The sequence below is a fragment of the Monomorium pharaonis genome, chromosome 11 (assembly GCF_013373865.1).
Source record: "Monomorium pharaonis isolate MP-MQ-018 chromosome 11, ASM1337386v2, whole genome shotgun sequence".
In the NCBI taxonomy this organism is placed as follows: domain Eukaryota; kingdom Metazoa; phylum Arthropoda; class Insecta; order Hymenoptera; family Formicidae; genus Monomorium; species Monomorium pharaonis.
In genome coordinates this window covers 1,959,141-1,985,844 of record NC_050477.1, presented here as the reverse complement: position 1 = coordinate 1,985,844, position 26,704 = coordinate 1,959,141, and the positions used below count along the sequence as shown (strand labels likewise).

At 34.0% G+C, this 26,704-nt stretch overlaps 4 protein-coding genes across 6 annotated transcripts in view; all 4 read left to right on the top strand.

The window, feature by feature from the left end:
• The window catches only part of LOC105837843 (trissin receptor), a 75,666-nt gene that overhangs the window by 9,663 nt on the left and 39,299 nt on the right, over positions 1-26,704 (top strand). The window contains exons 1-2 of one of the 3 annotated variants that reach the window (XM_012682964.3): positions 7,675-9,017; positions 9,720-10,986. The exons of 1 other annotated variant lie outside the window; for it this stretch is intronic. In XM_012682964.3, the coding sequence (XP_012538418.1) occupies positions 10,880-10,986 (107 nt within the window). In that variant the 5' untranslated portion in view covers positions 7,675-9,017; positions 9,720-10,879. Of the gene's footprint in view, positions 1-557; positions 988-7,674; positions 9,018-9,719; positions 10,987-26,704 lie in introns of those variants that run through there. One more of the 3 variants, XM_036293483.1, reaches the window with a different exon arrangement.
• On the top strand, positions 2,392-3,744 carry LOC118647895. Its single transcript, XM_036293826.1, has one exon. The coding sequence runs from the start codon at positions 2,392-2,394 to the stop codon at positions 3,742-3,744; it is 1,353 nt and encodes a 450-aa protein (XP_036149719.1).
• LOC118647894 lies at positions 4,579-5,112 on the top strand. The gene has a single exon (XM_036293825.1). The coding sequence runs from the start codon at positions 4,579-4,581 to the stop codon at positions 5,110-5,112; it is 534 nt and encodes a 177-aa protein (XP_036149718.1).
• On the top strand, positions 5,143-7,635 carry LOC118647893. The gene has a single exon (XM_036293824.1). It carries the CDS (start codon positions 5,143-5,145, stop codon positions 7,633-7,635), a length of 2,493 nt encoding a protein of 830 aa, XP_036149717.1.

Genomic DNA, 26,704 nt, shown 5'->3' with positions numbered 1-26,704 from the left:
CAATTTGTATTAACGTTGAGATGGCCAAAAACATGCAGGGCGATTTAGTAGGGCAGTTAGAAACAGATAATGTTTGTTATCGAAACTTCTTTCCTCTTTACATGAAGATAAGGGAAATGATGTGCAAATTTATTTCAGGAAAATTACACTTACAAATTTTTTTTTTAAATTCTTACTCTCATTCCTGACAACGAGGACAACTGTATAACGTCAAGTGCTTTCATCATGTGTAAAAGTCAAGTGTAAATATCACATCGGTTTTTATTTCCGCTTCAAACTTCCGCTCGCGCGGAAGAGGACTTTTCCCATCGTTTTTGTTATCACTTCGTTCCCGGTCCTCTACTACATTTACCCGAAACAAAACATGACGTTTCGCGCCGAGTAGCTAGCGCGGAGAAATCCCGTTCGGATTCCATAAATCGTGGCCGCGAATACCGCGTTTCTGGCCTTTTTTTCCGCGCGAGGGGCGCGATAAATCATCGCGGTGCTTGCCACCTCGATCGCGCGTTCGTTTCGCCCTCCACTCCATAGAAAACGCTCCGGAGGGCTCTCTCCCTCTCTTTTGATTTCTTTCTCTTGTTCCTCTTCCCTGCAACGAGACGACGCGACGTGTCGGCGATGCCACCGGGGATCGAAGGACGAGCAGCAACGCGACCGACGCGGTTGCAATGACGAGGGTGCAACGAGCCTGCGCCAACTCTGCCGTGTTGTACACGGGGGTGCCGACGATGAATGAGCCACCGGCGCTTCTCAGTGCCGCGCGAAACAGCGAAACTCGTCGTCGTCGTCGTCGTCGTCGCGACGCTATTCCGCGTTAAGAATAAACGGATGAAAACTTCGCGAGAAAACGTTTTTCGTGCGATTGCGATCCCGTTTCGATTCTATTCATACCCGATACTTTGGCCGATAAGCATCAAAGTTTGAGATTATTGTGCCGCAGATGAGATTGTCTCTAAGATCGATAAAAAAATTATGCCGTGATACGATGTTCAGAAAATTAAAGGACGCATATGCATGAGAAGGTTTCTATGTAGTTGTGTACATTCGTACATGATTGATACCGAGGACGTTGACCGACTCCTCGACGCGACTCACGTCTGATCTTGCTTTGTTTGACCCAATTTCTCTTGACGACGCTACAAACAGACAGTCAGATTTTCATTCATTCTTTCTGAGACGAGGGTCAGAGTAAGACGTTCATTCAGATTACAATACACACGTATTGTAAAGGTTTTCGTTACGTGCCACGTATCTCGTGCAAATTGGTTGCACATTCAAAGTAGAGACTTACCACGGCCAAGTACACTGCATAATCAGTTTCTGCAGACCCTACGGGTTGCTGAAAGATAGAGTTCGAGTTCAATTCCTGCAGTCACCACGACGAGCAGAAAGAGTGAGAGAGAGGGACATTCGACCCTAAATTCTACGGCCTATCGAGAGAGTGAGAGAGAGGGACATTCGACTCTAAATTCTACGGCCTGCTGAGAGAGAGAGACCAGGAGATCGAGCTCCAGGTACACGGAACCTCTGTAGAGAGTTTTCAATTGAGTTCTTGAGAAAGTTTTCATCCTGTTTCGGATTAGCACGACGGCGAACCGACAGGACAGAACTCAATTCAGAGGTTCCCATTCAGCTGTACTATTCAGCAATTATTCAGAGACATTTTCATACCGTCGTACTTTCGAACGTAATCTATTTAGATGCGTTCACATGTTGGCGTCACTATCAGACGTATTCAATCAACTGTTTAGAGACATTTTTTGATAAATGTTAAACATGTATGAATCAAAAGTTTTAGTGTAACCTTCTTCTGCATATGCGTTAATTACTTGAAATATTGTAAATTCATTTGAAATACTATTGATGTAAAAATCTAGAATCACTGTAATGTTCCGTAATTCTCATTACGCTTATCATTCTCAACTAATTTTATGATTCATTTGTAAATATTACGATTATAATATGATTGCATAAAGCTTATGGTATGGAATGCATGATTATTAATTTGAATAACCGTTTGACGTTATTGTATGAATAATTTTATAATTTATTAACCCTAGTAATTTCTGATTGTTGTGTATTCTTATATGTATTCTATTCTATATGTGTGTAATTCCATATGTGTTATTTACTATATTTGTTGTGAACGTCCGTCATTAACCGAATTGTCATAAATTAATCAGAATATTCATAGATTATTCAGACTTGTCATAGATTAAATTTTATATTCTGCCAAAATTATTTTAAAGTTATTAAATTTTTCTGCCACCTTTATTTGACTCTGTAATCATTTTCAACCGGCGTGCTTGTTTATTAAACATTTTTTGGTCCTTCGAGCCGGATATATATAAAACAAAAAAAAAAAGAGAAGAGAACGGAGAATTATTGAAGATGAGGCTCAGCCACGTGCAAGCTCACATTGAGCAACAGTTTATTTTATCTAAATTCATAACGAAGGCATATGATAGTTTTGTTGGTGACGGATTGTCAGATGTTACTACGAATAGAGTAAAGTCTCGCTTGTCGACCTTGAAAGATGACTGGGAGCGTTTCTGCTTGGAACACAAGGCAATATTAGTAGCAATGCACGAATTAAATGACGATGATCGTCTTGTTATTCAAAGTCACGTATATTTTACTACAAATCTTTATTCTCAAACTCATGAATATTACGTTAATGTAGTTGACAAAATAAATTCTTTACTCGAGTCTGAGCAGGAAGGCGTTCCTAGTACACCGTCTACTCAGGTCGCATCATTCTCCTCTCCTGAAATTCCGGCATTCTTTCATCATGCGCGTCTCCCACGACTTGATCTCCCAAAATTTAACGGAACTCCGTCGGATTGGCTTTCATTTAAAGATTTATTTCAATCGCTTGTTATTTCAAATCCGACATTGTCATCCGTAGAAAAGCTTCAGTATTTGATAATCAGTCTCACTGGCTCCGCCGCCTCAATATTAAAAAATACAACGTTATCAGCTGAAAATTTTCAGAGATCATGGGATGCACTAAATTCATTTTATGAAAATAAACGTCTTCTCGTTCACGCAGCAATGAATTCATTGTTTTCAATCAAGCGCATGACGAAAGAATCTGCCGTGGAACTAAAGAAATTATATACACAAGTTATGCAAATTTACCGAAATTTCGAAAGTTTAGAACGCCCTGTCTCGACATGGGATGATTTTCTTATTTTTGTCGTGGTGCAACGTCTCGATTCCGAATCTGTTAAGGCTTGGGAGAAACAATTAGGATCATCCAAGGAGCCGCCTACTTGGCAACAATTTAGTGAATTTCTCATTTCTCAATTGTTAACTCTTCAAGCATTTGAAAATTCTCGATCTGGTTTACTCCCACTACAGCCAAATTCAAAAGCAGTCAAATCTCATTATCAAGGAAAGTCAACCGAAAATAAAGTAAATAGTTCATTCATCTGCCCTATCTGCTCATCAAATCATTATGTATCTAAATGTTCACAGTACACTTCAAAATCTGTTCCGCAAAAAGTCGCGCTTATCAACAAGCACAAATTATGCTTCAATTGCTTAGGAACGCATCGAGTCTCGGCCTGTCAAATAACAAAGCGCTGTCAGAAATGCGGACGGCGTCATCATACATCAATTCATAAAGAATATAATAAGTTTAATTCATCTAAACACGACACTACTAAAAAATCCGTCGAATCATCGGATAGTTCGACACCTTCAATTTCCTCTGAAGCTCAGACTCTTCATTCCAGTTGACTAAATAATAACATTCCGTGTGTTCTTCTTGCTACGGCGAGGGTGCTGGTTATATCACCTACCAAAGAAACCTTCGAAATCCGAGCCTTACTTGATCAAGGATCGGAAATCTCTTTGATTTCAGAACGTATCGTTCAGCAACTTCGACTTCCTCGAAATCACTCATCAATTTCTTTGGTAGGAATCGGTGCACAACATTCCAATAAAACTAAGGGTGTCACAACTATTAAATTAAGAGATCGTTTTAATAAGTTTGATTTTTCAATTCAAGCACACATTTTACGTAAACTTACTACATCAATTCCTTCTACTCAAATTAACAAACCAATATGGCCGCACCTAAAAGGACTGCAATTGGCAGATCCGAATTTTCTTTCCCCTCGGTCCATCGATTTAATTTTAGGCGCCGATATATATGGACATATTATTGAAAATAAAGTTATCAAGGGACCCCCACATTCACCCACTGCTCAATTCACAAAACTTGGATGGATTGTGTCCGGTCCAACAGACACTAACGTTTCTAGTAATACCTCGCACAGCTACCATGTATCTGTCGATGATGAACTTTACAGATTATTACATCGTTTTTGGGAAATAGATGAGATTCCTTCCGTAAACACTTCATCTTTATCTTCCGCTGATCAAGAGTGCGAAAATCATTTCGTATCTACACACAGTCGAGACGCTCATGGTCGATACATCGTTAAACTACCGTTCAAACGGTCTCCTGATCAGTTAGGCAACTCACGAAATAATGCCGTTCGATTAAGTACAAACTTATCCAACAAGTTTTCAACTAATTCTGTTTACGCCCAGTTATATTCAAAATTCATGTCCGAATATGAAAGCTTAGAACACATGCAAATAGTCCCTGAATCTCAACCTGAACCTCAACCTGTGTATTACCTTCCCCATCATGGAGTTATGAGAGAGCACAGTCTCACCACCAAACTCCGGGTTGTTTTCAATGGTTCCAGTCGAACTACCTCCGGCGTATCGTTAAATGATCTTCTTCACACAGGAGCAAAACTCCAAACAAATCTATTTGATGTTCTCGTGTGGTTCAGTAAATTTCATTGTGTCTTTGTCTCTGATATGGAGAAGATGTACAGGCAAATCAAGGTTCATCCAGAAGATTGGAAATTCCAACGTATTCTGTGGTTCAATCAGAGCAACTGTCTTCGTACATATGAACTAACTACCGTCACATATGGACTAGCTTGTGCTCCTTTTTTGGCACTTCGTACTTTACTTCAACTTATTGAAGACGAAGGTCAAAACTTTCCTCGTGCCATTCCATCGTTGACAAAAGGGCGATATGTCGATGATGTATTTGGAGGCGCAGATTCCATCGACGAAGTTTAACCGATCATTACTCAATTAAATCAACTCTGCATGGCGGGCGGTTTCACTCTCCGAAAGTGGATAAGTAATTATCCTTCCATTCTTAAAGACATTCCAACTGAACATCAAACGAACCTCACATCGCTAGAATTCAAAGATAGTACAGTTTTTAACGCATTAGGATTATGCTGGCAACCAGCAATTGATGCCTTTCAATTTACCTTAAAACTTCCTTCTACAAAACACATTACGAAACGATCTATCTTGTCCACCATTTCAACATTGTTCGATCCCCTAGGTTTGCTATCTCCAATCACTATTAAAGCAAAAATACTCATTCAAGAATTGTGGGCCATTAAACTCGATTGGGATGACCATCTTCCTATGATGGTAACCAACAAGTGGACCACGTTTCTCAATACTCTTCAAGAAATGACTCATCTCACGTTTCCTCGTTGGCTTGGATGCAAGTCAACGGATAAAATCGAAATTCATGGTTTCTGTGATGCTTCCCAACAAGCAGCTGCTGCCGCTGTATATCTTAGATCTACAGATTCAAATGGCATCATTTCAATAAATCTTGTGGCTTCAAAGACAAAAGTCGCTCCATTAAAGAAACTTACGATACCCAGACTCGAACTTTCCGGAGCTGTTCTGTTAGTAAAGTTAAGTTCACACATATTGAAGGTACTTGAAATTGGAAATATTCCTATTTATCTGTGGACGGATTCTGCCATTACATACACGTGGATTAATAATCATCCATCTCGATGGAAAGAATTCGTTCACAACCGAGTGTGTTACATTCAGGAAACCTTACCTTCCGCACGTTGGAAATTTGTTCCGGGTAATGAGAATCCGGCTGATCTTGCTACCCGAGGATTGACTCCCATTCAATTATCGGAACACCCAACATGGTGGACCGGACCCCCATGGCTGTCACAAAATTCCTCAAAGTGGCCACAGCCACCCAAGGCACTTTCTGTTAACGAAAACCTTGTAGAACGTCCAGTTAAGATTTTCACAACTAATCTCACGCCTCCACCACTTTGGGATCTTGTTCATAAATATTCCACAGTAATGAAATTGTTCCGCATTACTGCCATTTGTCAGCGTGTACTTGCTCGAATGCGCAAGCATCCACAATCATCATTAACAATCCCACTAACCACACAAGAAATAGACAATGCACGATTTTTCTGGATAAAACATATTCAAAATTCTTCATTTGGTCAAGAAAAAAGACTCCTTTCGAGCGGACAATCATTGCCTAAATCTCATTCACTTGCTAGACTAACTCCCTTTCTTGACGCTACCGGATTACTACGAATAGGAGGTCGCCTTCAGGCCTCATTATTACCTCCGAACGCAAAACATCCTCTGATTCTTCCGAGAAAGTCACCGTTAACCTCGTTGATTATTTTAGACTCCCATTTACGAACAATGCATGGAGGAACACAACTCACGCTTAATTATATCAGAAACAACTATTGGATCGTTGGAGGGCGGGCTCCTATACGCTCTTTTATTTTGAAGTGTGTAAAATGCACTCGATATCGACAAAGTCGAGCTCAACAACTAATGGGACAACTTCCATCTGAACGAATCACACCTTCGCGTCCTTTCTTGCACTCAGGCGTTGACTATGCTGGCCCTTTCACTATAAAAACCTGGAAAGGAAAAAATGCCAAAACGTATAAGGCATATATGGTTTTGTTCGTTTGTTTTTCGACTTCGGCAATTCATCTAGAATTGGTCACTGATTATACCACCGAGGCATTTATTGGAGCATATAAACGTTTCACCTCTCGAAGAGGAATATGTGCGACGTTGACTAGCGATTGCGGAACAAATTTCACAGGAGCAGATTGCGAATTGAAAAGATTATTTTCTTCCTCAACAAAGGAACTAGGCGAGTTGGCATCCGTCCTAGCGAACGACGGCACTCAATGGAAGTTTCATCCTCCGGCTGCTCCTCACTTTGGAGGAAAATGGGAGGCTGGAGTTAAGTCCGTCAAATATCATTTAAAACGCGTAGTGGGAGATACATTGCTCACGTTTGAGGAGATGAATACGTTGCTAACTCAAATTGAGGCAGTACTCAATTCACGGCCCTTGAGTCCTCTTACGGATGATCCTGATGACCTTCAGGCCTTGACTCCTGGGCACTTTCTCGTGGGAAATGCACCTTCAGTCATTCCCGAACCATCGTTGGAGACAGTAAAGTCTTCACGACTTTCTCGATGGCAATTGACCCGTCAAATGTTGGATAGTTTCTGGTCGCGATGGTCCAGGGAATGTCTGCAGCGCTACTATTCTATTCATAAGTGGAATCAACCATCTCCATCTCTGTCAAATGGCTCCCTTGTGCTAGTCATTGACGAGCGCTACCCTCCGTCTAAATGGCCTCTAGGGCGCATAATTCAAACTCACCCGGGCCCTGATGGTCTTGTACGAGTCGTGTCCATTCGGACACAAAAATCAATTCTAAAACGACCAATTGCAAAACTCTGCCCATTACCTATCAACAATGATAATCTCTAATTTGTTCATTAACGGAGGTTAATGAAGGCGGGCGGTAATGTTCAGAAAATTAAAGGACGCATATGCATGAGAAGGTTTCTATGTAGTTGTGTACATTCGTACATGATTGATACCGAGGACGTTGACCGACTCCTCGACGCGACTCACGTCTGATCTTGCTTTGTTTGACCCAATTTCTCTTGACGACGCTACAAACAGACAGTCAGATTTTCATTCATTCTTTCTGAGACGAGGGTCAGAGTAAGACGTTCATTCAGATTACAATACACACGTATTGTAAAGGTTTTCGTTACGTGCCACGTATCTCGTGCAAATTGGTTGCACATTCAAAGTAGAGACTTACCACGGCCAAGTACACTGCATAATCAGTTTCTGCAGACCCTACGGGTTGCTGAAAGATAGAGTTCGAGTTCAATTCCTGCAGTCACCACGACGAGCAGAAAGAGTGAGAGAGAGGGACATTCGACCCTAAATTCTACGGCCTATCGAGAGAGTGAGAGAGAGGGACATTCGACTCTAAATTCTACGGCCTGCTGAGAGAGAGAGACCAGGAGATCGAGCTCCAGGTACACGGAACCTCTGTAGAGAGTTTTCAATTGAGTTCTTGAGAAAGTTTTCATCCTGTTTCGGATTAGCACGACGGCGAACCGACAGGACAGAACTCAATTCAGAGGTTCCCATTCAGCTGTACTATTCAGCAATTATTCAGAGACATTTTCATACCGTCGTACTTTCGAACGTAATCTATTTAGATGCGTTCACATGTTGGCGTCACTATCAGACGTATTCAATCAACTGTTTAGAGACATTTTTTGATAAATGTTAAACATGTATGAATCAAAAGTTTTAGTGTAACCTTCTTCTGCATATGCGTTAATTACTTGAAATATTGTAAATTCATTTGAAATACTATTGATGTAAAAATCTAGAATCACTGTAATGTTCCGTAATTCTCATTACGCTTATCATTCTCAACTAATTTTATGATTCATTTGTAAATATTACGATTATAATATGATTGCATAAAGCTTATGGTATGGAATGCATGATTATTAATTTGAATAACCGTTTGACGTTATTGTATGAATAATTTTATAATTTATTAACCCTAGTAATTTCTGATTGTTGTGTATTCTTATATGTATTCTATTCTATATGTGTGTAATTCCATATGTGTTATTTACTATATTTGTTGTGAACGTCCGTCATTAACCGAATTGTCATAAATTAATCAGAATATTCATAGATTATTCAGACTTGTCATAGATTAAATTTTATATTCTGCCAAAATTATTTTAAAGTTATTAAATTTTTCTGCCACCTTTATTTGACTCTGTAATCATTTTCAACCGGCGTGCTTGTTTATTAAACATACGACAAAGGTACAAATCGCAATTCGTTATTCGTTAGTTTTTTTATAACCGCAGTCGAAATTTTTATTTTACAATCATGACTTCCGCCATGAAAAATTTAGCTAGGTTGATACATCAGGAAAATATCCTTGCCTTCGTCACATGATTGCGTTAAATTGTTAATTCAATTAACACAATTTGATTAACACAAAATCTAAGATATATCTTATTTGAAATCTGATCGATTATTTTATCAAAAATTTGATTCACAAATTTAATTAATAAATGATTTATTAATTTTTGAAAACAATCCTTTTTCTTGTTAATTACTGCTTGAGGTTATATTGTAATTTTGTATTATGTTATGTTTATATAAAAAATGTATATACATATTTATAGCATTTATCAATTAGATATATACGTTTTTTATAATCACGTATTAATCAATAATTGTTACGTTTATCTTGTCACGTCTTTTAATTGATACGTGAATAATTTGATAATCATGCAATCGTTAATTCATATCATAATTGATATACTATTTAACAAGATTGTAACAAAAATCACGTTTTTTTAACATCATACAGAAATTTCTAATCGATATGAACCATAAGGTCTTTTTTCCATCTTTACTAGGAATATGTAAAACATTTACAAGATTTAATTTTTTGCGCGTATAATAATAATAATAATTATTATTATTATCTATTATTATATTCGATATTTATTCAGACATTTTATGACTGGGCTTTTACTAAAACAATACATCTTTTCTACGTCGCTAAATATTAACGTGAAAGTTTTGACAGTTTAATACGCAATAAAATTCGATAATAAAAACTCCAGACAAGAAATATAGTTGATATTAACTTTAATATTAACAATGTTCTTCGATCTCGCGCACACACACACATATACACACAGAGTGTAAATTTAATATCAAGAAAATGATGGAAAATGATGAAGAAAGAATGCCTCAGCGTTTTCAAGAGATTTAACTCACGAAAATGTTACGTCAAATGCCACGTCGTTGAATTGATAAACTACATGCAATATAGTGGATAGAAGACGTTACTTAAGACTCCGCCGTCCCGAATTGTACGTATTGCGGTAAACGAAAAGAATTATTTTCTACGAATTTACTGCAAAGTCAACTGCGTCGGATGCAAAGTGCGCAAGAGAGAGACGATTAAGAAACGCTTACGTCCGAGAAAATAATCACGTTCGAAGGACAATGCGCGGAACGTAATAATGGACGTATGCGTAATTTTGTATTAAATTGTTGATTATTCTTGCGGGTCGCCTTCGACAGGAAAAACTTTGTGTGTGTGTGTGTATGTGTGTGTGTGTGTGTGTGGTGAATCGAGACGTCTCTTTCACGTGCAATTACGAAGTAAGAAAAATGAGAAGGGAAGAAGAGGACACCATGAAATAGCCAACGGATTAATGTGGAGTTTCCGTCGCAACGGTGATACACAATCGGTGTCTGACAACTAAAGGACGACAACGACATTCGCTTTATCGTAATTGCGTGAACGAATCTGCACGCGACGGACAATTAAACAATTGGTCGTTATACCGCATTAACGGCAATATTTGCGCCAGAACCTTCTATGCATTCGTGGGGCTCTCGACGCGCTAATAAGACAGCCGAGGAGAAACGAGGAAATTTTAATCTTGGCAAACACACCCGTCTTATTTCACCATGTCGTGCTATTTGTCGGTGGAAAAAATTCATTAGGGCGACTTCGTTCATCATTATTCCGCGCGTGGTGCACCGGTGACAAATTAGCGGGGACAGCGGTGGCAAAACGCGCAAAACAAAGGTGGCGGGCTGTCGTGTTGTGCCGCGTCTCTCATCTGTATCCGCGATCCCGAAATTCCTCGTCGTCATGAGCATTCTAATGTACGTTGTCCGAAGCGAGGGATCGCCGGGAGAGAAGCAAAACGCTGTAATGGCACGAACGCAAATCGATTTTGTTGGCCAGGACGCGACGAGGTGAGTCAGATTTCGGTACAACTCGTAATTGGAATTAACATTGCAGCTTGATTTATTTTCTATTATCGAGCTGCTATACAGAGAGATCGATTCGATTTTTTATAATTACATCTATCGTGATATATTAATCGATATTTGCACTAATTAAGCTGGTTAATTGTGTTAAATTTGACTTGTCTTGCAGGAAAGTGATAAAATGAGATTTCTGCTCTTTTTTTTAATCTGAGAAATATTTTCTTAGGGCTGATTGTTTCATCTCCGGATAAACTGTGTGGTAAATTATCTAATGTCTATACCTCTACACACTCGATCTTTATATGACTGTGTATACTGTGTATAGACATAGACACTAATTCATTAAATGTATTACCATTATAGTTTATTCAAAGATAGAATAACTGATTTTTAGAGAGTAATATATTATGTGTTTGACTTTTATTAATCTCTTTGTATGGAAATTTACTGTAGTATATATCTTAATTTTTTTTTACATTAAACATTACAAAGGCAATCTCTGTTTTCCATTTTATTGTGTATTATTCCCAGACAAAAGTGTGTGACATATTTAAGTAACATTAAAATTGCCACGGCATATTAAATTGTGATTACAGACAAGAGAGATAATAGACATCTTAAACTAGCGTTTAATATTCGCATGATGAAAGATGAGAAGTTTATTCACCTTTATTATGAGCTTTAGAAAAGGAAATGTTAATTTTGCTTTTGTTCTTTACGGATTTAATTCGTAAAATAAATAAATTAATCCATAAAATATAATATATTGAAAAATCTATATAAACCATACGAGATGTAATAAAAAGATACAATTTATCGATACAGTCTTTTACGAAGATAACTTTCTGTTTTTCTTTTTGCCTGGGCTTTTCATCTGAGAATATAAAGTTACAAAAATATTGTTACACGCCTACCTGTCGAAAGCAAAATTATTTTATATGAAACTATCGGAGCATTTGCCATTTCGATATTGTGCGACGCAGTATCGTAACTTTTCAATCAACTTTTTTACATCGAATTTTTATTGTTTTGATTAAAATTTATACGTCAAAATATTCGTCAAATTAAATATTAAAAATTTAGGACATCTTATCATTTATATTGTGAAGTTTTACGTATATTTAACTTTTTAATTAATTGTGTATACCTCTTGTCAATGATTATCTTATCAATAATTAAAAATCGACAATTTAAAAAATTTTTATAAAATTGTCCGATTGTGTTAATTTGTTTTCAATATTTATTCATCCGTTTTGTCATTTTTTCTGCTAAACTTTAAATTTAAATTCCAACAAACCGCGAAGAATGGTTATCCATTAGTATTCTAACTTTTACCTCTTCATTACTTTTTATACCAGTTTAAAACTTTTCTGCGGAATAATTTTGCATGCAGTTGAAACTGCTTCACAAATCGGGTTTTTATTTATAAACGATATATTCTTTAATCCTTCAATCTTCCAAAATCAAACATGAAAATATATAAACATATATTTATCTATTTTTACATTTTATGTTTATCTATTTTTACATTTGCTTTAGTGTTTGTTTAAGTTTTTCATAATTAATTAAAAACGTATTTTCATGATGTATTTTTATGATCAGAAATTATCTAGTAACAATACTGTTATTGTAGTAAAATTTACTAAATGTGTTCTACGTAAGCTGTAGATAACTTTTGACGTTATGAATGGATAGATTTATTCGTTAAAGCAGCGTGATACGACTATTTTTTTCCAAGGGAATATTACAGTGATTTATTTTTTGGGGAGAGAGATGTGTATAAAGATCGAGTTTCACACATTATTGAGAGAAGAAGTGCAACTATCTCGGTTAAATTTCAATCTTTAGCCTTAAATAGAATTAAATTAAGGGTGAACTTGTCATCAAACTTTTACATCATTAACTAGTGTTTTATTATAATTCAGTAATTACACAGTTGTTATTAATTACTTGCGTTATTAAACTGGAACGAGTAGATTTATTTAATACATAATTAGCGATACAAATATAGTTTCGTGTTTCCTAACATTAATAATGATATAATGTGAAATTTATAATTGCATAATTAAATGAAATGCAAAATTGGCCGATTAATTCAAAGTCGAAAAATCATCTGGGTTATCTCTGAACAAGATTAATTAATCTGATTTGTAATATAATGCTGCCTAAAACAGTGATAAATTAATATAAAATTTATTCCGTGTACAAAAATGCTTTAATAACCGTTATTTTATAATTATTTATAAGAAACGATTATTATTCTCTGTCAAACAAAGATTTTTTAATTTTGTATTTGTCTTTAAAGATCTATTTACTCATTATTTTTATTATAACTTAACATTAATTTAATTATTTCAAATTATATTTTGAACAAATTTTAATTTCAGATATTTATTTACCTACTAAATTATAATTGAGAATAAACTGCAAATTGTTTCTGTTGTCACTATATGTCAAACTGTATAATTTTCTGTATAATTCAAACTGTATAATTCTATAATAAGCATAATGAGAAAATATTTTATTAATCTCTGACATATAGGAACATCGTATACAACATGTCAGAACATTCATTTTCCATGTAACATGAAAGCTATTAAACTTAAATGTAAAAGGTATGCGCATAAAGAGAATAAATATAAAAGAATAAATATAAACCATACGTTTTACGCTACAAAGTACTCGCCAAAGTTCTCTTTATGTATTTTATACATATTGTTTTTCGGCTTTGACTGCCATTATGTTCCTTGTCGAATCGCTTGAGTTTATGAAATTAATTACTACGGCTAATATACTTCTACCGCGGCTTTGCTTTTTTAACTTCGCTTACATTCGGTTTTCCGCTAGATGAATTTAATTACTGCTTTTGGTGGAACAATTAGAATTCAAAGAGCCGGGCGTTTCTACGCTGATTATCTCGACGCAGCCCGCAATTAATTCCACGTATCACTTCAATCACTTTTTGCATTAGTCATACGGGGTTTCGTGTGTGTCATCCATGCAACGGCACGTTCTCGATCTGCACTATTCGTGTTCGAAAGATCTTGAAAGTATACGCCGAGTCTCTCCGATCAGTATGTAAATTGGTAACAATTAATTTGCGCTCGTTTCGACATACGTCCGCCACGCAGACATATGATTTATGATACTATGAATATCTGCATTAACTGCACGTGATATTCAACACAAGTGTGTAATCATCTCAAGAGAAATGAAAATATAATTATTTTGCTATCGATTATCTAAAAAATATTTGATCTTTAAAATATTGATTTGATCAAACTTATTTAAATACTAGTACATACTATTTTATCATACAAGATAAGAGGAATTTGTTAACAGTGATTAAAATATTTAAAATGAAAAAATAAGTAAAATTAACAAAGGTATAATTATTTTTATACAAATATTTAATATAATTTTATATTTAATATTAAATCTTGGCAAATAATCAAGATCAAAATCATAGGCGTAATCTCTGGCTTAATTTGTAACCAGTGAAGATCTATTATGCCATAAATTCTCCGTTTTGTAGCCTGCAGTCATGAAATTAGGTTTATTGGTATATATCGATCACGAAGTACTGGTATCCGTAATGTCAGCGAATAATTGTAATCGATAATGTTGATCAATTTGTTTGCCTGAAATATTTGCTTGTTTGGATGAGATATAATTACAATTAAAGAAGCAATCATGAAAAACTAATCGTGTTTTCTTAATTGTAATTAAAGTGTAATCAGCTTTCACTATAATTGCAACACTTTTTATTCAGTCATAATTATAATTGTTAATTACAAATATTATAAATATCTGCAATATGATGTATTGTCAAAATCAAATGTTTCTGTACTTCTCTTTTCAGGTTTTATTTATTACCTCACGATAATACGTTCATAGAATTAACTGATAGCAATTGATTCTAAATATATTTTTTTGCAAATCTATTTTCAATTTTTCGACTTCTTGAATTTGTTATCTGAAATCCGCGATACCCGGATAAAATACATAAATCTTTACTCGAGGGATAATCTCAACTTCAAAATCTCGATAAATGAGTTAGCGACACAATAAGCTCAGTAGATAGCTGAATGTGATGGGACATCTTTTTTATAAATGAGAAATGATTTACTGTTAGATATCATCTCTCTCTATCTTTAGTAAGAATGCTGCATTCATGCGAAAAAATCAACACGATTGACGATGGCCAATTATCGGTATTGTTATCGAAGCATACTGCCTTTGTCAGACCGACTATTAATATAAGTCGATCCCAAACTCGATTTCTCCATCGTTGCACCCGTTTGAATCAGTTTCCTCCTGCATCACTTTTTTCATTTCTCTTAAAAATTTAGAAGTAGAGAATCTTTATCCGTAAGAAAGTTACGAAGTTAACAGCTCAATCCCGCGAGAGGACAGAGAGTACAAAAAAGGTACACCAAGGACTTTCGGCGGATGTTTGATAGCTTCTGGAATTAACCAGAATTTTAAATTGCTTATAACGAGCCTAATTTTTTTCTATGAATGTCAACTCGAGATTTAAGAAAAATTTAGTTTCAAGTTCAAGTTTTCACTTAATGTTAGGGAATAATTAAAAGCAACTACAATTATACCAGCAGATAATGGGATTGTTTCTGAACATTCTTTAAGATAAGATAAAGGCTTTAAAAAGTCATTAATCGTTAACTTATTATCAATGTATCTGTTTATACAAAATGACTGTTGTTAAAGAAGATATATGAGATATCAAGTGTTACCCCACGCACTAACTTATTCAAATCAGAAATGCTCACACTCCGATTGCGATAGTAAATCGAATTCGACGTTAACCGGACGTCCTTCCGGTTTGTCGCAGCGATGTCATATACTCACTAATTATCTGTAAATTCATTTAGAAATTACATTGACGAGCGGATTGCATAATGAGATCGGCTTGCACAACTTGACCAAGCGAAACGCTAGAATATCAATGACTCTAGAATAGCAATGAATGATCGTAGGAAATTCTGTGTGTATGTGTGTGTACACATACATATTTATTTGAATAAAATACTACTAAGCATTTTTTACACTCTTAAAATTTTTATTTATCTTTTTGACTTGTATTTTGAAAACAAAGCACTCTAGAATATATTGTGTTCCTTTTTGCACAAATGAAAGAATTTTTCCTTAAATTTTTTGTTAGAATTTTCAAAATGCACAAGATATCAAAGCTGATAAAGATAAAAATTTTTTTTAATAAAGTGTGTGTACATTTGGTATTTCTATATATATTTATAAAACCTTTTTTTATAAAATAAATTAAGAAATACCCCTTAAATTTGTTCTACCTACTTAGGAATCGTCCTGTATAATAATCACGTATGTCGGTCATGCAAATACTTACTTGCGCTGCATTAGTGGATCAATTTTTCATTGATATTGTGCCCCTGCTTCAAATCATATTATACAGGTTCATTATCGCTATTGAAGTGGCAATTTCATTTTTACCGAGATAACGAAAAATCTCCTCTTCCAATATTTTATATCCTTTTGATTTTGTGTTATGGCAAATTAATCCCGTATAAACTCTGACATCTAAATACGTTATATTTATACGATATATCTAAATACGGTATTTTCCATCTTGCACATTTGATTTACCCAACTGCTCGTGTGGGACACGTGATATGAACTTTTTACAACGTATTAATTATTCCTATGATATGCGTAGGTAGCCATGTGGGAAGCTTGGGTGTTACACGTAACACTGAGGTATATAACCGGAAACAAGATGAATCAGTCTCTGCAGGATTTTAATTGTGTTTCTAAAAGCTTAATTCGTCTTTTGGGAAAGCAAGTTTGCTAATATTTCTGTTTTTGAGAAAATACGTTATCAAATATAGAGTTTTTTTTACAAAGATGTTAACTCATTAGATTTATGTATTTTTTAAGAGATAGATTTTAAATATACAAAATTGTAGGATAATATATATATTCTTTACAAATGTAAATTTTGTATTAATATTGAAAAAGCGAAAATTTTCTTTTTTGTTATATGTTATTTATTTAGCGAATACAGAGAAAAAATTAATAGAAAGAAAAATAGTTTTTTAATTTGTTTATCGTATTTTTTAATAAACTTTTTAAATAGATTCTACATTCTATTATTTTGCAAAATTGTTTAATTTTATCATATGAAGTTGTTTTCTGCAAACGTAATTGTTGCAGTTATATATTTTTAAAAATTTAATATAATAAATTAATTTTTTTAAGAAATTATATATTTAATAAAACAATTTTTTTGAAAACAGAAACATCAGGTATTATCTTTACACGTTTTAAAAGAAAAAAAAAACAGTTATGTCTCCAATTGCTTACTACAGAAACTCAAGGAGAGGAAAATTGTGCTAAAAACGGGCATCGGAAGATTGTCACGATGTTGAGGTCCGGTGGTCCATTTTAAAACGATACGATCGCTTGAAGCGATCAAGCACCATGACGAACCTTTAAGATAACGCAACATCCAATCTGTCACCGAGAAAATAACTCCTGACCTCAATTCCGATAGAAACACTTCGTAAGATTTAGTAACATAGACACACAAGCACCCTCGCCCACGGGAAAAGAAAAAAAAACTCACATCGCCTCATTCTATAGAGAGTAGTCCGACCGCGAATCGAATAAGAACTGTTTCTTTACTTGCCTATGATAATACATTCGATTAAGGAACAATATTTTCATAACAATACTATTTCTTCTCCATGACAATGCCGTTTCTTTCGTGGCGAGGGAAGCGATCAAGCACCATGACGAACCTTTAAGATAACGCAACATCCAATCTGTCACCGAGAAAATAACTCCTGACCCCAATTCCGATAGAAACACTTCGTAAGATTTAGTGACATAGACACACAAGCACCCTCGCCCACGGGAAAAGAAAAAAAAACTCACATTGCCTCATTCTATAGAGAGTAGTCCGACCGCGAATCGAATAAGAACTGTTTCTCTACTTGCCTATGATAATACATTCGATTAAGGAACAATATTTTCATAACAATACTATTTCTTCTCCATGACAATGCCGTTTCTTTCGTGGCGAGAGGGAAGGAGAAGGTAAATCGATACACATTTCCGAACGATAGGGGATGTTGGAACTACAAGTCGGTCATAAGAAGGTTGATGCGATTGAGGGATAATAATATGCAAAGACTGTATAAAACGATTCAAAAGTATTGTGCTCATTTACTTGAAATTGAAAAGAGTCGATACCAAATTGAAATAAAGCAACAATCGTTTCGTTATAAACACGAATAATTTTTTTTCAGCTATAAATTCGCATGGTGAATAAAAATATCAATTCTGTCGGAAATGTTAATTACACGTTTTTTTTTAAATAGCGACATATAAAACGCGTAAATCGATGCAAGCGAGCAAATCCAATCTTCCAAGTATTCAAACAGATTGATCAAGGAGTGCATCGAACTCGGTGCGACAAAGTCACGTTAATTGGCGAAACGTCAGGTGACACGTAGAACACCGATTGGGTTACGAAACAAAAGCCTTTGCTGCAAAGAGAAAAAGTTAATGCCGTGTCACTAACGGCGGACGGGTTATCATTCTTAACCTACACAGCTCTGATACAGAAAGACCAACGATGTATGAAACGTGTCAAGCTAGGCAAAACTCGTGTGAAAAACATCACCGCTCTAATAGTGATAAAATATTACGAACTTAGGACGAAACGTGCGTCAGTAGGTACAATGGAAGTAATCTGTTTATGTAGATTTTATCTACTTAGGTTCAAGAATAACGCAATCTACTCGCGAGGGTACTTTTTTTTTTCATCTGGTCATTTTATCAAATAGTTCTTACGCTTTTCGATTTAATCCACGATTCTTTTCGGGAAAAAGTTCTTCGTTTTTCGCTATTTTATAAGAAATTTTATGAAATGCTAAAAATTGTAATTATTATAATAATTAATATATCTTACATATTTCTCAATCGAAAGATCTCATTATTTTGCGTGTAAAAGATTTTCGGTTATCCAGCAAACGAATTAATTTTTATTAATAAATGTCAAATTTTATTATTAAAAATTGGCAATAACTTTCTTTATTTATCAAGTTGTATTTCATATAAACGCACGATCGAATAAAAAATATATATATTATTAAAGATAAATGCATCCAAAATTTATTAATAATTTACTTTTACGTTAATGTTTAATATATCGTATTTTTCAATTTTACATTGGTAAATACTAATTCTGTTTGATTACGGGATAAAGTAGGGAAAATTAATATTTGAAATTAAAAAGCGCATACATTTTACAAAAATAAAATTTGCTTATTTACCAGTGATAGAAGGCAAAAATCAACATATATGTATTTTGGGGATATTTGTTTACGTCGCAGTTGGGAAATACATGTCCTGCATTTTGTTCTTTTTTTTTAACTATTATGTATATGCATTAAAATAAAGTACAGAGAAATATAATTCCCATAAAAACAAAGTATAAACTGTATTATTAGAAATTAATATTTAAATACACTATTAATTAAAACACATTTTTTTAAATAAAAAATTACAATGAAATAATTCTTTACGTACTGTATCTTTTATAATTTAAAATCTCTTCAAAAAGAATAAAACATTAAGCTTTTAATCATAAACACGAGAAAATAAAGATTTTACGCTAATTAAATTTTCGAGATGAAAATAAATAGCTTATTCAATTATTACTTAATTTAATTAATTTTAAGTAGGTTTCAGCAAAATTATTTTACTCGTTAATTTCCATATAAAATTATCAAAAATTGAAGAGTTACGAGAAATAATGATGTTTTCCAATCTTTTTATTAATTAAAAATTTGGTTTCAAATTTAGAAAAAATTATATTATTAAATAATTTAATTTTTTTAAACTAAGACATTGTTTTGTACGAAAACACAAAATTTAATATATTCAAAATATATGAAGCAACAAATTTATTCGGAAAGTGGTTTAGTTGAAATTGTATGGCAGATTCAACAGACTCACATTGTTTAGATGCGTCAGGTTGAAGCAATCACTAGAAGTGGAGAAAGCAAATCTCTCTCGAGTATCTCTCTTGCATTCTATAATGGATATCGTGAGCGTCTGATAAAAAGTTCAATTTGATGAGAAACAATTAATAAAATAATGCCTTGTAATAGCGATGATGGAAAGATTATGAATATTTTTTTTCAATAAAATATAATCGTGACGTGCGCTATTACAGCTGTGATTATAAAAATAATAAAATAAATAAAATGCAATATTACGCGATATATTGCAATGAAAATAATGAAACACGAAACAATTTTTCGAAGTATGTAATAAAGCTAAATTGAGTTACTCGAGATTACTGTAGATATGTGTCAAACATTTTTAGTGGGAATCAGCGGCGATATGAGTGAAATATGGAATTAAAGTTGTGCAAGTAATTGAACTGAATTATCCGAATAACAATATATATTTAAGTTTCTAATAATGTTGGAGTTTACTTCAGAGATGAATTATTAGAGAGAATTTAAAGACTTTAGTACGTGTCGATATGCAAAAGTATATGTCGAAAAGTCAATAACTTTGGGTTATAAGCGATTGAAGAAATTTACGGCTTTTCACAAATTAAATTTCAAGGGTAGATAATGTTATCGTTTTAATGCCTCACTTTTCGACATAAGAAACTCCGAATCGCTCGCGGCGGGATATCGAATAGCTCGCAGGAGTCACGAATTTAATCCAGAGAGCACTCAATGCTGCAAGTTACCAACTTGCGCAAGTTCCCGCCGCGTTTTCTCAGAGGTGAATCCTTTGCGAGGGAAAAGGAAATAGGTATCTTCGTCGCACTAACGCATATATTTCGCGGAGAAACACGTGCAGCATGCACCGGCCACAAATCTCATCAGTTTTCCGATCGCAGCTACGAATATTGAGTAACATTCCGTTCTCGTCGAAGACACGGTAGATTTATCGCGTAATTTCTCTTTTTACCCTTTTGGCCTCTTGAAATTTCGTTTGCGGTACAGATTTTATCTGAAAGGTCTGGAGTACTTAAGACCGTAGAATCAACACATGCGTACACAGCTGCACATTATGGTGAACGTGTGCAAAATGGAGCGCAAGTTTCCGCGGTAACGATCGCTATCAACGTTAGAAGCCACACTGATAACAATGCACATAGTTTTCATGCTTAATAAAAGATTTTATGTATACATGAAATTGCGCTGCAAACGACTCTGCTAAAGAATTCGTAACATTAATGTTATAAAGCGGATAAATACCTTTGGAATAAGCAAAAAAAAAAGAATAAAGAGCCAACTTTCGGGTGATAATTTGAAATTCGTGCGCGAATAAAAAGAATACGACATCGCCTATACTCGTTAAGGTAAACGCTGTAATCTTTTTATTGCATTCTCGTGTGCTGGAAATTAGAATAATTCAATTCCCGAGTAAATGAACATTTCCCTAACTAAACAAAGGTAAAAGACTTTTTTTATCGTCGAAATATCCGTTATATCTTTCGGATGCTTCGCAGCCGACTTTGTAACGGTCGCGAGTGAAACGGGAAGATAATTGCTTTTATGATTGAAGATTTACATTTTTATCCAGCATACAAACAGAAATATTCCGCGCATTCGCAAAAAAATTGTTAAACGGAAAACATTCTCTCTCACTGAAGAAAGAGATTTTTATCTTAATTTATTTATTTTTTAATGTCTAGAACACACCAGTTGTGAATCATTATTCGATGGAGATTACAATGGTATAAAATGTCTTTTGTATCGTTAATTAAAATCTCATATTTTTAATCGTAATATCAGTCGCGCAAAATAATATTCCGGTTTTGCATTTAATCTTGTTATATTCTTGTAGCTTGTATTATGTTTATCTCGCACAGAATAAAACAGTCATAATATCTGTCACTACTGGTTTTCCCAACAGTTTTTAAACATGTATGATTAGCATTTTTTTCGATTAAGATTAGTGCTAGAAAACGATTAAATATTTTGAAAGAATGAAAAATCGTAAAAAATTGATTCTTTGTTTCCAATGCCTGCTGCGTTTCTAAGTAAGTTTCCAATCATTACTATCCAAACTGTCCAAAATAGTCAAACTGGATACTCTTGTTTTTTAGAGAGGGGTCCTAAATTTAATTGTGTTTAAGTCATAAAATGTGTTTAGCGTTACGTTTGTTTAACATTCACGTCGCTATTACGTATTTCTCGATAACATGTAATCTTTGGACGAAAAAAGTGAAAAGAACCTTATATTATCGTCACATTACGGATGCTGAACGAACAGCTTTATTATAAGCACGATCTTTTATAATGATATGCATTCAGGCGCAATGATGGGCGTTTGAAGATTTATCGTGGCTCTAAAATTCTTTTTTCTAGCTTCAATTAAAAAATGTTGATGCTAAATGAAATTCCGAGAATTCGATCGAGTAATATTAGCTGCAATGCGATCGTTTTGCGATATATTACTTGTGAAGTAAGGGCGAACCTTTCCGAGACTTTTCCTTGCTATAAAACGCTGGAATGTTTTGGATGTTTTGCTGCACATCATATTTCTGAAGCAGATATTCAATAGAGAAGCATGGAAAAGCTTTTTTTCAAATCTCAATAAAAAACTTGTAAAGAGTATATGATACGCAATAATGCTGATACAAAATATATAAAATTTTTTCGACATATAAGATTTTATATAAAATTTATAAAATTTATTTATATAAAAAGAATTAGATTTGTATTTTAAAAAAGTTTGTTTAATTTATAGATTAATTATGCTGGACGTTTTTATCAGAATAAAGTTTTCCCGACATCAACTGATAAACTACATTTTATTGTGCATATATATTCTTGAGCGTTAATTTTTCAACTGAATTATACATGACGATAAATGAACGAATTAGCTCTGGAATCCTTTTTGGAGTAATTGGTACTATTAATGGCGACGGTGCACGCTTTTCTTTTCGAAAAATATTTTTTTTCCTTTTGCATTGTTAATGGGGCAAAGATGTAATAATAGCCTTAGGAAATAAATTGTCGAACATAGAATGGATTACGGTAAAATTTATTAATCACACATATTCTTTTAATCTTTTTATTTGCATACATAACACAAATTGCGTTTGTTAATCCTCTATTGATTTTTCTTTTTTTATTGTCATACACCTTGTTATACAAAAATTATTTATTTATTATATTCATACTTCATGTTTGAAAATACCGAAATTTTTCGATTGCTTATATTTCCGGGATTTATCTAATAATAGTATCTCAAAAATGTCAATTTTGTTTGAGAAATTTATCATGCATAAAAAAAGTTCAATTCAATGAATTTAATAGACAACGACACAAAATATTATTTATAAATGCTTGTCTGGTAGTAGCGTAAAATGTATTTAGATCTCTCTCTTTCTCTCTCTCTCTCTCTCTCTCTCTCTCTCTCTTTCTCTCTCTTGCAATTAACAAACACGCACTTACAAGATATATAATAAACTAGTAAAACAAGTCACTAATTTAGTATGTTACTGTTTACGACTCCAACTGTCGTTTTTTGAAAGCTGTGTAGCAAGTTTGCGATATGTACTATATAACTAATTAATTATTATCCAAGTGTATCTTTATAATGATTTGTATATTCTATTTCCTGAAGAAATAGAAAGAACTCGAGGTTTTTATAATTTAATGCACGTGTATCTTAAAATTGTCTGTTACGGAGCTGTGAGAAAAAGTTGCATTCAAAAAAGTAAATAGGAAAAGAATAGATATGTAGTTTTTTGCGCTTGTTTCTGTAATCAGTAAAAAGAATTCCGTGTCTGAAAAACAAAAAATGCTAAAATCTAAGATTGTCGCAAAAATAAAATTCACAAATTAGAGAGTTCGATACACTTTATTTACAATGATTTGATTTCAAATATATATATTTAATAATATATGTTACGATTAAAAAATGCTTTAATTTTACATGGAGAGAATTTTCTCTTAAAATTTATCCTCAAAATTTAGTAATTGTGGGATAATGTGTGAGGAATTTTATTATAACTTTTAGTAAAATGTACTAAAAGTATAGTAAAATTTCTCGAGGTTATACATTATCCCACAATTACCAGATTTTGAGGGTAAATTTTGACAAAAAATTTTTTCGATGTAGTTATGTGCAATTTTTTAATATTTCATTAAGTGAGAAAGTATGTGAAAATGTCGACGTTACGTCTGTAATTCGATTATCATGCGGTAACATCAATATGGCACGATGAACACGCATGTCCCGCTATCGCCGCAATCGATTTCAGCCCTTTATCGACTTGCCCACTTTAACCAATGACATCCTATCATACATTCTAAACATTCGGAAGAGATAATCCTATTTCCGGTCGATCCACGTTGTGAGCCTCGCTTATAGGAGTGAACGATTGCATTTGCCTTGTAACCGTAGCTTGTTAGCCCGTATCTCTCTGTTACGCTTACCACGTAGCGTTATGCGAGCTCGTAATAAACACGAAACAAGTACAATTACGCTAACGTTGGCTCTACGTCCTTTTACATGGCATACGTGCGTCGAGCTGCGTATTACATAAAAGGAAAGAATGAGTTTGATGAGCATGCGTTTCGTGTGCATGTGCGTTGTACCATATGGTTCTTTCGCAAATTCTGTCACAAAGTCGAAGTCGAAGTCGAAGTCGTTACATTTTAAAAATTTTCACGGATACAGGAAGCACCATTATTTCTGACGTTGCTCAATTTTTATTCTGAATAAAAAAGTGTTTAAAGTTGATAATTATATTGGGTCTCGCGAAGTAGAGAAAGAAAGCGAGTGCGAGAGAAAAAGAGAGAGAGAGATTGTGTAGTTTATTGTATATTTTCTTACATAAACGGTATATTTTCAAAGATAAAACAATAGCAATAAATAAGGGAATAAAGTTTTATCTTATGTATACATCCTCTGAAAAAAATTTTATTTTTTTTATTTTTTTAAAACTTTCTTATATACTAAAAATTCTTATGTACTCTAAAACTTTAATTATGTGTAATCGACGAAATTTAAAAATGATAAAATCCTACATATATTATATGTCTTCACTATTTAATTGGTTATAGAATCTGTAAAATTATCTCGATAGAACAGTAACTCTTTACATGTTTATCTATAGCTTGATTTGATTTACTGATATTGATTGTAAACGAATAAAATATTTGTAGCGTTTGATCTTGTTTATCTTGTATTGGACTACAAAAAATTCGGATTTTTAGCGACACGTGGCATATATCAAATTTCACATTAGAAATCATTAATCGTATATGTTCACCACGTGCGAATCCTGCGATTCTGTAAAATTCATCACGAAACGCAGATTCACGCAGATATGCGTCTACGTATATCACAAATACATCAAGGTATTATCGGTTTACTATAAAACATTTTATCTACCGATTCGTTTCGGAACGTTTTCCTATAAATCCATAAAACTTTTGTCTCTTTCGGCACCTGGACGAATTTATTTGTGTATACGTACGCAATTATTTGATCGAATATCATAATCAATATTTATTTGCCGCGTAATTATAAAGATTTAATATAAAAGAAAAAACTGTTCGTTGTACTTTAATTTATTTTTACGTTACATAAAAATTGTACAGCAAGGATGAAAATAATTGACGTTGTAACGATATCGTTATAACGATGATTGAATATACGTTATAATGGCATTTCTTTAAAGAACGTTTATATGGAACGTAATACATATATAAACTTATAAAACGTTTAATGCATATCAGTATTTTTTTGTAGTGTAATTACAAATTTTTAAAATTTATTTTTTGAATAGAAAATTTGAAATTTAACTTTCTATAAGATACAAAAAGTAAATTGCCTTAAATTTTATTTTTTAAATATACTTCTCAAACTTTTAATTTGCAATATTTCCGGTATCCGTCATAGCAACTTGTTAAATAACGTAAAGAAAGTTTTAATTTAATAACTTGATACTACTCATCTTGCCATGTAATTATAAATAATAAACTACAAATTTTATGACACTTTACCCTGATATTTATCTCGAGCAGGAACGAAGGATAAGATGATTGATTAGATAGATAGATAGATAAATAGATAGATAGATAGATAGAGAGAGAGAGAGAGAGAGAGAGAGAGAGAGAGAGAGAGAGAGAGAGAGAGAGAGAGAGAGAGAGAGAGAGAGAAGTCTTTATTAAATGTTCTAAAGCAAGCCTTCTAAGAACTAACAGGGAGCAGATAAATACATTGTATAAGAGGAGAAGAAAGGGGAAGGAAGATTAGAAAACAAGGAGGAGCCTGAGGAGACTGAGGTAAAAAAGACGTTGAGTTCGTTGAGAGAAATGTCAGAAGCGGAAGACAACTTGGATTTAGCAAGGCCGAGAGATCTGAGCTCACTCCACAGACGAGCAGGATTTGTGATCGAATCCAGCCAATCTTACCCAGCCAAATACCCAGCTCGTGTCGTCAATCAGATATTGAACCTCGTTACGAAGAGAACGAAAAGCACTGAGAAGAGCAGGAGAAGGATGAAGGTGGCACGCTCTGCGCAGAGCGTTATGCCTCAGCATGAGCAATCGCGTGTGGTTGGACAAAGGTGCAGGAGGTCTCCTGGCCCTAACCGTGTAAAGAGGGGCGAGTAAATTCCGAGCGGTTATGAAAAGACGCGAAAAAGTTTTTT

Bases quoted from the DNA above. Each gene is read 5' to 3' on its own strand.
- LOC118647895 (XM_036293826.1), top strand. From the start codon at position 2,392: ATGAGGCTCAGCCACGTGCAAGCTCACATTGAGCAACAGTTTATTTTA.
- LOC118647894 (XM_036293825.1), top strand. From the start codon at position 4,579: ATGTCCGAATATGAAAGCTTAGAACACATGCAAATAGTCCCTGAATCT.
- LOC118647893 (XM_036293824.1), top strand. From the start codon at position 5,143: ATGGCGGGCGGTTTCACTCTCCGAAAGTGGATAAGTAATTATCCTTCC.